Genomic DNA, 12,148 nt, shown 5'->3' on the forward strand with positions numbered 1-12,148 from the left:
ACCTTTCCCACGTATATATTTTTTATAACCCTTGATCACATTAAAAATGATTATTGCTATTTTTATGGAGCATTGCATTAAACTCTTTGGGGTGAAAGGAACAGAGATTCATTCAGGTCACTTCAAGGGACAACAGCTTCTTTTACAAATCCACAGGTGAATATAGATTTGGAAACTGTGATATATAAGATATCGGAAGGTTCTTCAGGAGCTAAGGCAAATTTATCGGCAAGGTGTCCTGGCATCACGCTCTGCCTGGGCTTCAGGCTGTGCTTCTGGTCTCTGCTCATTTAAAGCCTCGCTTTTCACTGGCATCTGCGTCAGCATGGCCATGCTATCACATGACCCCTAGGATCTGCCTTATTTCAGCCTGTCGCTCAGCTTTTTCCCCACTAGCAGCTAATTGGCCCTTTCATGGGTCTTCCATGTCTCAACCCAAGACAGATTCAGCCGCGATCATCATGATTTGGAGAGGAAAAATAGAACCCAAATACCTCGTGAACCACCAGCCAACCCCGGCTGCCCTGGGCTCATGCACCCTCCCCTGGTGCCAGAAGATATGGCCAAGGTGCCAGAATCACCCAGAACAAACCACATAGCGCCTGTCACTCTGTAGGGGCCCTGCGTGTGACAGTTCTCATCATTGTGAAGCCAGGGACGTGCCAAGCATCATGGGTATCATACCGTACAATAGAAGCTCCTAGAGCCAAATATTTTAATAATCAAAGGTAATTATCTTTTCCCTGTAGGTCACCAAAGCCATTGTGTATATAGAAGAAATGAACAGCATGGCAGACGTCACTTTTCCTTCTGTCCCTCAAATTGTGTCGTTACTGATGTATGATGACACTTCCAGAGCTAAAGATAGTGCCGGACCTGTGTCTGGCTATCCTGTCGTCTGTATCACAGTGAGTAGGCAATTGACAAAATTGAGACAAATTGCAAAATGACTATTTAAAATAATTATAGATGTTAGCCAGTGTAGGATAGGCTTTGCCATGAAGAAATGCCAAGTGGAAAATCCCACAAGGCATAAGCTTTGAACTTTGGGGACAGGAAAACATAACGTTAGTCAAATAAAGCTCCCATTTTTCTTCCTTATCCAACAAAGGTTTATTAACTGATGTGTACACAGTGTGTTATCTCCTGTTATCTCAGGGTCTGCCATTGATAGAAAAATAAATAAGGGTTGAACTGTGCAGTCAAGAAACTTAAAAATTGGATTTTTAAGGAAGAGAAAAATGGATAGGAATCGTCGCTCTACCAGAGGGTAAGATGTGATCGTGACCATGAAAGCCAGCTAGAGCCCCAGCTCCATGTGTGAGAAGAGGCTTGGGGCACTTGTGTAGAATTTCAGCAGTTTAAGATAAGAGTCAGACAGGGGAAGGCCATTCCAGGAGGAAGTGATTGCAACACGAGCTACATCTACAGGAATAGCGCTAAAAAATGGCATATTATGATTACTTTTTACTTGCCTCTCCTTGACTTTAAGTTGTAAGTTCCTTGCGAGCAAAACTGGAATGCACTTATTTTTATATGTTGTTTTTATATGACCACAGCCCAGGTGTAATGATCTACGTATGATAGGCACACAATAAATGTTTATCGAATTAACTAGGCAGGTAAGAATTTGGTGCCAAGTTATAGAGGTCTTTCCATGTTATACGAAGGACCGTGGACTTCATCGGTTGGGTAGCAGGGGGTTCTCGTGCAGAGGAACGGCGGGAGAAGAGGGCTGTGTTGGAGTGTCCCCACACAGCAGTGTGTCACTTGCCCGGAAAGACCCCCAGCCTGCTGCGAGGTGGTGCTGGGAATGGGAAGGAAGGTACCGGCTTAAACATTGCAAAAGAAGAATCAACCAAGTTCACTGACCCACCGGAAGTAGGGGACAAGATGAGAGAGAGGAGGGAGGGAGGGAGGGAGAACAAGAATGATTCGGGATCTCGGAGATTCATGAGGTGATGCAGAGCATAACAAGCTTACGAGCATCAAGTTAGAGTAGAAACGCCCAGTAAGCTATTTGAAATGGAAGCTCAGAGTCCACACGCGCTGTTAGGGCTAGAATAGAAATGTGCCGGCTGCATGAATAGCAGGTAGAAATGGCAAAAAGCAGCAGGGAAAACACTAGGATAGAGAGCTTGAGAGGCAGAACTTCCACACTGTTCTGTGCCGTGGTCCTAACAGTCACTTGTCTCCCACAGGCTTGCAACCCTAAATACTCAGACTATGACAAAACAGGCTCCATTTGTGCAAGTGAGAACATCAACGACACCTTGACCCGGTACCGATGGCTGACTAGCGCTCCCGCTGGCCCTGATGGCGTGACCAGCCCCATGAGAGAAGTGGACTTTGACACCTTCTTTACGTCATCCAAGATGATCACCTTAGACTCCGTATACTTTCAGCCTGGCTCTAGGGTGCAGTGTGCGGCTCGTGCTGTGAATGCCGATGGCAATGAGGGCCTGGAGCTGATGAGCCCTGTCGTAACCATCAGCAGAGAAGAAGGTACTGCACTGCCATTGTCACATGACGACCAGTGAAATACACAAATGTCTGATTCCTGGCTATTAGTTCTCCCAAATGCCCCCATGCATTCCTTAATATTCTTTAAGTACTTAGTTTTTTTTAAGTTTATGTATCTGTTTTGAGAGAGAGAGTGAGAGCAGACGAGGGACAGAAAAAGAGGGAGAAAGAAAATCCGAAGCAGCCTCCGTGTTCTCAGTGCCAAGCCCGACGCAGGGCTGGAACTCACGAACCGCGAGATCGCGCGTGACCTGAGCCGAAATTGAGAGTAGGACGCTTAACCAACTGAGCCACCCGGGTGCCTAAATATTCTTCAAGTACTTAAAAAATGACATCATTTTTACAAAAATATTCATTAGAAAATAAGTATTCATTTGTTCCACGTGTTTTGATCACCTGTTATATGCCAGACTTTAGGCTGGCATATGCATACTTTCTGCTGGTGATGAGAAAAAGAGATCAAGATGCTTATTCTCGAGGAATTCACTCAAGCCGGGGACAAAGATTAACTTTAGTCTGGACGAGGCACAGTAAAAGTGATTCGTTCTACCCTGGGTGGGTCAGGAAAGGTTTCCTCAAAGAAAAACTGCTTAAGCTGAATCTTGGAAACAGCAGAGAAAGAAAAGCATGAGCAATTACTGATAGAAGGCTGAAAAATCATGGGATAATCCGGAAACTACAGAGACATGGGGAAGCATGTGAGAGGGAGACTAGGGAGAATCTGGACACGGTGGCTCCTATACGATGACCTGGTTGCTGCACAAGTAGGAGTTTGCTGGGGACCGGGGCCTGAGGAGGGATGGTGCAGGTGTAGAGAGATGTACAGGTGTCCACACTCTGTGATTACGGGGGGGGGGGGGGGGGGGGGTGGTTGTCCAGGGCCGAAGCCGAGACATTGGAGGTGAAGAACAGGATGTAGCTGGAGACAACACTGAAAAGACAGGAACTCTACTTTATAAACTAATCTTGCACTCTGGAGAAGAACTTTTAAGTTAGATTTTTAAAATAACAGTCTGGTGGGGCGCCTGGGTGGCTCAGTCAGTTGACGACTGACTTTGGCTCATACTCTCGTGATCCGTGAGTTCAAGCCCCGTGTCGGGCTCTGTGCTGACAGCTTGGAGCCTGGAGCCTGCTTCGGATTCTGTGTCTCCCTCTCTCTCTGCCCCTCCCAACTCGCACTCTGTTACTCTCAAAAATAAACATTAAAAAAAATTGAGAGTAGCAGTTTGTTTATAAGATTTTATTCCTAAAACTTCCTTTGCATATAATGGTTCAGAAGTGTATTTGTTGCATAAAGAAATGTTATATGTACCACCTCCCACAGTTAATACTTAGGATCAATATTTATTGATATCATATATAGTAAACATGCTCTTCTGTTAGAATTAAAATATACGGTTTTTAAATTTTTTTAATGTTTTTATTTATTTTTGAGACAGAGCATGAGCAAGTGAGGGGCAGAGAGAGAAGGAGACACAGAATCTAAAGCAGGCTCCAGACTCTAAGCTGTCAGCACAGAGCCCAATACAGGGCTCAAATTCACCACGAGATCATGACTTGAGCTGAAGTCGGACGCTTAACCGACCGAGCCACTCAGGCACCCCTAAAATACATGGTTTTTAAATTCCTCTAAAAACCAAACTGTTATGTTAGTACCAGAAAGGAAAAAAAAAAAAATTAAACACTGCCTTAAAATGAGTCCCCCTCGGGGCGCCTGGGTGGCTCAGTTGGTTGGGCGTCCGACTTCGGCTCAGGTCACGATCTCGCGGTCCGTAAGTTCGAGCCCCGCGTCAGGCTCTGGGCTGATGGCTCAGAGCCTGGAGCCTGCTTCCGATTCTGTGTCTCCCTCTCTCTCTGCCCCTGCCCCGTTCATGCTCTGTCTCTCTCTGTCTCAAAAATAAATAAAACGTTAAAAAAAAAAATTGTTTAAATGAGTCCCCCTCTTTATAAAATAGTCCAGATGCTGGCAACTGCCTTGATTTTATTGCTATCTTAATAAATATTTGTCTGTTTCCTTTGTTTTGTACAAATAGAAAAGAGATTATATATTGCCTTATTATCTTGAAATTACAACCCCGCATCTTTGTCTGTTCCATGTTACGAAAATGAAAACATTACAATTCTTTTAAAGTAAACATTGGAGGAAGATTTTCATGTCAGCATTCTTGAGGATCACTGAGAGCTAGATAGATGTTAGAAAACAATCTTATATCGTCATGTGTTTCAGTACGTGTCTGCATATGTCAGTATCTGTATATTTTGTATCAGTATGTATATTATAAATTATAATTCATAATACACATACCATAAGAAGTTACATATATAGAGAAAACTCTACTGTATACATTTTGTTCCCTAATTTTAAGGAGACTTTAGGTTTTTTTGTTTTAAAGATGAGTGCATTTTTAGTTGCTTTGATTATCAATACCGATACTTTATGACTAGTCAGTAAGTAAGTATATTATTCTATGGTAAACATCCAATTCATGTAATTAAACTGTAGCTATTTTTTCCTGTCGGCTTTCACATTTTATATTAAAATGACTTTGTCAATATGATTATAACCTAGAATGAATGCCCAGTGTATTAAACAATTGAACAGTAAACAGAATAATTAAATATTGAACAATAACGATTTTTTTCTCAAACTTTATAAAACACCCAACATGTAAAGAAGTAGCCAGTAAACTGTCTGCTGTGATTACTTCTCACTCCAGCGTTTTCGGCTTTTTTAAAGCTCTTAGCGATGCTTTGGTCCACAGAGAATTTTTTATTTTATTACTTAAAAAGTAAGGGTGCCTAGTTTAAAAACATTCTGTAGGTGTTGTCTGTTTTCTTCTTTTAGCATAAACATGTTCGTTTTTCCCTGAGGTCTTTGTCAGCCCCGAGTACCAGGGACGGTGGGAGCAGAACCATTCTCCGCTAAACTGCGCTACACGGGCCCCGAGGACCCAGAGTACACAAACCTTATCAAGCTCACTGTCACGATGCCACACGTAGACGGTAGGTGGCTTTGGGTGAGCAAAGCCACGGGAGTGGTTTGGGCTCCTCCGTATCTGGTTCATGTCACTGAGTGGTCGAAATCACCAAACAGGCAATACATGTTCGTTGTGCAACTTGACCGTCGAGTCCTTCTGCTTCTTTCAAGTGTTTCTGTTTTCTCTCGATCCTGTTTTTTTTAAGTGTGACAATTTACGCATTCTTTAAAATGAAATAAATTTAATACATTGTCCAAACACAATGGAGCGAAACTTCGGTTAATGTGCTAGTTTTTATGAAATGGCACAAATATGTCCATCCTTAAAAACTCTTAATCTTAAACTTGGAATTCCGGTAAAGCATCTCGACATCTCATTGAGCCTTCAGTGTGTATTTGCTATTTCATAGCCGGAATTTTATAAATCCAATTTATAAATGGTGTTCATTTTCTCCAGATAAGAAAGTGTGGCCAGAATTTATGAGTCATTAACTTTATCCACACCGGGAACATTTTCCCAAGTACAGAAAATGTTTTCTTTCTTTTCTTTTTTTTTTTTAACGTTTATTTACTTTTGAGAGACAGAGACAGAGCGTGAGTGGGGGAGGGGCAGAGAGAAAGGGAGACACAGAGTCCGAAGCAGGCTCCAGGCTCTGAGCTGTCAGCACAGAGCCCGACGCGGGGCTCGAACCCACAAACCGTGAGATCATGACCTGAGCTGAAGTTGGACGCTTACCCGACTGAGCCACCCAGGCGCCCCCAGAAAACATTTGCAAGTTCTATTCCCGTCAATGACTTTATACCTGAAATAAATTGTTAATATTAATTTCACCACTTGGTGTGTTAGTTATAGTTTAAGTAGCTAGGTGAGAGGAAACAACTGGTCAGTATTGGGAACTATAAGGTAGAATTTTTCTTTCTCAGAAAAAAAAAGACGTAAGTGTGTTTTTCCTGCTTATTACAAACCCACATTTGTGTTGGTGGGAGATAGGTGGGCAAGAATGTGCACTTCTTTACTTTACAGCATAGTGAGGGACCCACGTACGCCCAGCCCATCTCTAGGCTCGTGTTGGAGATGTGACTCAAAGGTGCGAAGGGAAGGAGGGACCCAGCAGGGAAAAACAAGCTATAACAGTCCTAATAGAAAGGCTGGTCCCTCATGCTGCTCCCAGAACTGACTGTGCATTGTGTGCATTGGTCAATAGCCACAGCTCTTCCAGGAGCATGGTAGAAGCTGACCAGTTCTTTTGTGAGGCCAAGGGTCACTCTAGAAGAATCTGAGAACGAGAGGTGGGTAAGGTTCCAGGAGAACACCTCTCTCATGGTCTTTTGCTGCGTTGTTTACACCGGGCTTCAACAAACTGTGGCCTCTGTGCTAAATCCAGCTTGCTGCCTCTTTTCAAACAACCTTGCAACCTAAGAATGGTTTTACATGTTTAAATGTTTGGAAAAAACCAAAAGAACAATATTTCATGGAGCGTGAAAATTACATGAAATTATAATCCATTGTTCATGATAAAGTCTTCTGTTAATACTTTTACATGTCTCCTGTGGCAGCCTCCCATCTACCATGGCAGCATCGAGCCGTTGTGACACAGACCTGATGGCCCACAAATTTTAAAATATTTACTATTTGACCCTTTATGGAAGAAGTTTGCCAGTCCTCGGCCTGTATTTTATAGGGGTAGTTTTAAACTTCTTGGTCTCAGAACGTCCTTAAAAACTATTTAGGATCTCAAAGACTTCCTGTTTTTATGAATTATGTCTGTAAATATGGCCTAGATTTAAAGTTAAAATTCAGGAGTTATTTTCATTCAGTGAAAAATAACAAATCCATTACATATTAGCATGAAAAACATACTTTTAACAAAAATAACTATAATTGGGGCACTTGCGTGGCTCGGTCGGTTGAGTGTCCGACTTCAGCTCAGGTCATGATCTCGCGGTGCATGAGTTTGGGCCCCACGTCGGGCTCTGTGCTGACAACTCGGAGCCTGGAGCCTGCTTCAGATCCTGTGTCTCCCTCTCTCTCTGTTCCTCCCCTACTCGTGCTCTGTCTCTCTCTCGCTCTCTCTCTCAAAAATAAAGATTAAAAGAAATAAAAACAAAAAAACTATCATTTATAAATCAAAAAATTTATTGGTTTTCTTATACTTTTAAAATATATTTAATGTCTGGCTTAATGAAAGACAGCTGAATTCTTTTATCTACTTCTGCATTCAATCTGTGGCAATGTGTGATGACCTGCACCCTCTGAAGAAGTCCACGGTACACTAGTGAGAGAATAATGGTGGGAAAGTCAAATAATGCCTTAGAATCATTATGAGAATAGTTTTAGTATCACAGATCTGAAAAATTCCAGGGGACATCTGGGACACCACATTGAGAGTAATCACTGCCATACAGTATTTTATAACACTTGTCTTCTGGAGGATGAAGAAATGACAAGTGTTCTAAGCCCTTTGCTGGTGACAATGGCATCATGATTACATTTCCTCGCAGGCATGCTCCCTGTGATCTCCACTAAAGAGCTTTCCAACTTCGAGCTCACCCTCAGTCCTGACGGCTCAAGAGTTGGAAACCACCAGTGCTCCAATCTTCTGGACTACACCGAAGTGAAGACCCACCATGGTTTCTTGACCGATGCTACAAAAAATCCAGAAATAATTGGAGAGACGCATCCTTACCAGTACAGCTCGTCTATCAGAGGTTCCAGTACCTTACGCTTCTATCGAAACCTGAACCTGGAGGCCTGCTTATGGGAGTTTGTTAGCTACTATGACATGTCAGAACTTCTGACTGACTGTGGAGGCACCATCGGGACGGATGGACAGGTATGGATTTTGAACATCTGAGCTTCGGTCACTGGAAAAGCCAGTTGGTTCTGTCCAAGTATACAGATTGGGACTAAAGCCCACCTCCAGGCTTCCATCTTGGTGGTAGTTCATTAGGCACAAGAGGCACTCGCATGACTGGGGTGAAAATTCACGTCTGCTTCTGGAATCATTATCATTGTCTTTGTATCAAAAGGTGACTGTATAATTATTGCCATAAAGTCCAAATCTCTTCTGATATTATAAAATTCCAAGTGCTAATTTCTTTTCAGAGCATACATTATCATTTACTGTGTATACATACAGATGTCTGTAATGTATCATAAACCATCTAAGATGAGGATTTTCAATCCTCTGGTGAGTTCAGTTTTTCTTCTTCCTTATTTCCTTCCTGCACCTTCTATCTTTCTGTCCTTTATCCCGTCTTCTGCCTAGTTTTCAAATCCCCTTTGCCTCCCAGTCTGCTTCATTTCTCCATCACTAACATAGTCAAAAGCATTTGTATTACAGTCTTATTGTTATTCCTCCTCTGTGTTTATTGACTCCTCTTCATACTACGCAGACATTTACACATAAAATACACAACACACACACACACACACACACACACACACACACACACAAAATCCCTACCCTCATCATCATGAACAAAGTTGTTGTCAAAATGATAAAGAAGCAAGATCTCCGTTGGCAGTTATGATAGAGAATCTAAAATATGTTAAGTGTAGTTTAGAAGCGTAATGAGTGTTTGAACTAAAAGCCATGCTCTGTCCTACCTGGACTAAACAAAGAGTTTATATAAGCAGGCTTACACATTAAAGTGTTGAATGGTACCCCGTATGTATCATGTCTTTCAAGACTTCGCCAGGGTGAGGCCGGATTTTGACCGACCTATATCCCTGTGGTGTTAAAGTATAAAACATGTGGTAGCATTAGAAATGTGAATGACAACAGAGTATCAGTTTAATCTGAGGCGAAGCTGTGAAACCTGACACATTCAGCTAGTGTTGATGCGGAATGGGCAGCATTGATTACATCTGGGGACTACTGGACTCCCAGGTAATGAGACGTTATCTCCATCTCCTCTGAAAGCAGCACAATATTCAGAAACTTGCAAGGATTAGTAAAAATTCACGAAACACCAACAGGAAGACAGTACGGAATGCTGGAAAGAGCATGGATATTAGAAACTAGCACATGTAGACCTAAATTAGGCTCTGAGGTTTTCTAGCTTCGTGTCCCTGGGTGAGTTACTTAAGCCCTCGGAAGTGTTACCTTTTCAGGTCCCTCTTCCCCAGTGTATCTTTGCCACCAGAAAGAAACATGAAAGAAAAAAAGTCTTCCCCCAGAATAAAAATCAAGGCTCATATTAACAAATCTATGTCAGCCTTTTCCTTTATAGGTCAAATATCCCTGGTTCCTTCAGCTGGGACTCACAGAACTTGTTTCCAATCCGTTATTCAATCATTCCGGTTTTCTTTCTCGTTGCTCTTCTCTCAGGATCTTGCATAAGTCACAGGATCTATCAGCAAAGACAAAATTAGATATATAATAGGATTACATTTTAGTTCCAGTTCCTTGTTATCATTCACTCAGTACCATGGAGCTTTTCTATGGGTCTCACCTAGGCTATAGTTTATTTTCACCCTCAAGAATGTTTTCCATCTTTCCTGCAAAGTGGCAGCATTTTTTGATCCTTTATATCTGCAACCCAGACAGCCTTCTCTAGTGAAAACCTTGCACTTGCCCGCTGAAGTCCTATCCTATTACATCTGCCCACTTCTTCAGTGTCTCAAGGACATTATTTTTTTTAATATTTATTTATTTTAGAGAGAGAGCACAAGCAGGGGAGGGGCAGAGAGAGAGGGAGACACAGAATCCAAAGTAGGCTCCAGACTCTGGCTATCAGCACAAAATCCAATGCAGAACTGTGAGATCATGACCTGAAGTCATACGCTTCGCCCCAAGGCCATTTTGAATGCAAATTCTGTCCCTCTAATGTGTTCATAGCTCTAGCCAAATCTTACCATAAAATGCTCAGCTAAATTGACTATACTTTGCTGTGTGTGTGTGTGTGTGTGTGTGTGTGTGTGTGTGTGTGTTTAAATCACAGTTCCTCTATTTAATTTTTTAACTTCAGTGCTTTTTCCTTCCTATCACCACTGCCAGGCAGAAAAGCCACTGCCCTGCTTCTGTAGTTCAGCTGTCAGTGGTTCTGCTCCGTTAGGTGAAAGCTAGCAACCGGAGGCTGAAGTTAAGATTTACCTCCCTGAAAGGCTTCTGGTACCTAACACTAGGAATATAAGAATTATCTCATCCAATTCTTAACTGGTTTGCATTACCTTCCTAAGATGCCCAGATGTGTATAGGAGTTTCTTCTTAGAAGCTTTTTGTTTTTGTTTTTTTGCTTTAGAATTGTTGAAAATAAATCTAATAGTATCACCCTCACAATCAACATAAATAGAGATGACCAGATTCAGTATAAATCATTGAAATTTCAGGATCTTGTTATAAAATTTTAAAAGCCTCAGTATAAACTAAACATTAATACAATCTAATAAGACATGTTGATCACTCTCTTAGAGGGGAGCTCAGAGATGTTCATCCCCATTTCCCCTACTTTCTTCCTTAGGCTTAAACTTTTACTTCTCCCCACCTCCCCCCAACACATACATTACTTAAATATAGGTGAGGAAGAGGAAAATATAAAGTAGAAGAAATATAGTAGCTCTTTTGAGATATTTCTCTAATTTTCCCCATTACTTTTGAGTTCTGGAGAAAAAGAGAAAATACCTAATGATTGTACTAACGATAACAATAACGATAATAATAGCAATAGCTAACAATTATTTAATGTCTACTCTGTGCCCGCCATTCTTCTAAATACATATTTCCACAAATTCTGTCCTCACATTATGAAACAAATATGAATTTTTCCCCCTTATTAGAGATAAGAAGGCTGAAGCAAAGAGAATTCAAATAATGGCCCAAATTCAATTCACTTGTAAACCTGTGCTGTTAACCACATCATGATTCTTATCTGGACATTTAATTGAGTGAATTAAATGCCATTTGATTGGGTGAATGACAGGAATGGATGTGGTCCCAGATATAATTGCAAGAAAGGCAAATGTACTTCTCTGTGCTTGGGACCAAAATGCTGCCCAACCGTGGTCATGAGAATGCATGCCAGTTATGTCTATGCCCCCTGCTGATAAAGTTATACAAATCCAAAACTTAGCTCACAACTGTGAGATCATGACCTGAGCCAAAATCAAGAGTTGGATGCTTAACTGCCTAAGCCACCTAGGCACCCCTCTAAAATTATATTTAACGAGATATTTTACTTTTTTTTGCTACTGTCTTTGAAGTCTGGTGTGTATTTTGCATGCACAACACATCTCAATTCTGACTAGACTCATTTTGAATGGTCAGTAGCCACACATGGCTAGTGGTTACCATATTGGGAAGCACTGATTAGACTATTTACCCAACGTCTTTTTTTTTCATTTTTAAAGTTTATTCATTTATTTTTGAGAGAGATAGAGACAGTGTGAGTGGAGGAGGGGCAGAGAGAGAGAGAGAGAGAGAGAGAGAGAGAGAGAGAATCCCAAGCAGGCTCCACACCATCAGCACAGAGCCCAATGCGGGGCTCAAACTCACAAAACCATGAGATCATGATCTGAGCCAAAACCAAGAGTCTGACCCTTGACTGAGCCACCCGGGGTCCCCTACCCAAGGTCTTTTAATTAAACCACACAGGTTGAAAACAATGATCATTTAAAAATATTTTACAATCTTGTACCTACCCACC

At 41.7% G+C, this 12,148-nt stretch overlaps 1 protein-coding gene across 1 annotated transcript in view; it reads left to right on the top strand.

The window, feature by feature from the left end:
- The window catches only part of FREM2 (FRAS1 related extracellular matrix 2), a 165,110-nt gene that overhangs the window by 137,100 nt on the left and 15,862 nt on the right, over positions 1-12,148 (top strand). The window contains exons 13-16 of the mRNA XM_049647421.1: positions 750-908; positions 2,202-2,505; positions 5,395-5,526; positions 8,003-8,334. Of these exons, the coding sequence (XP_049503378.1) occupies positions 750-908; positions 2,202-2,505; positions 5,395-5,526; positions 8,003-8,334 (927 nt within the window). The remainder of the gene's footprint in view (positions 1-749; positions 909-2,201; positions 2,506-5,394; positions 5,527-8,002; positions 8,335-12,148) is intronic.

The sequence above is a fragment of the Panthera uncia genome (genome assembly GCF_023721935.1).
Source record: "Panthera uncia isolate 11264 chromosome A1 unlocalized genomic scaffold, Puncia_PCG_1.0 HiC_scaffold_16, whole genome shotgun sequence".
In the NCBI taxonomy this organism is placed as follows: Eukaryota; Metazoa; Chordata; class Mammalia; order Carnivora; family Felidae; genus Panthera; species Panthera uncia.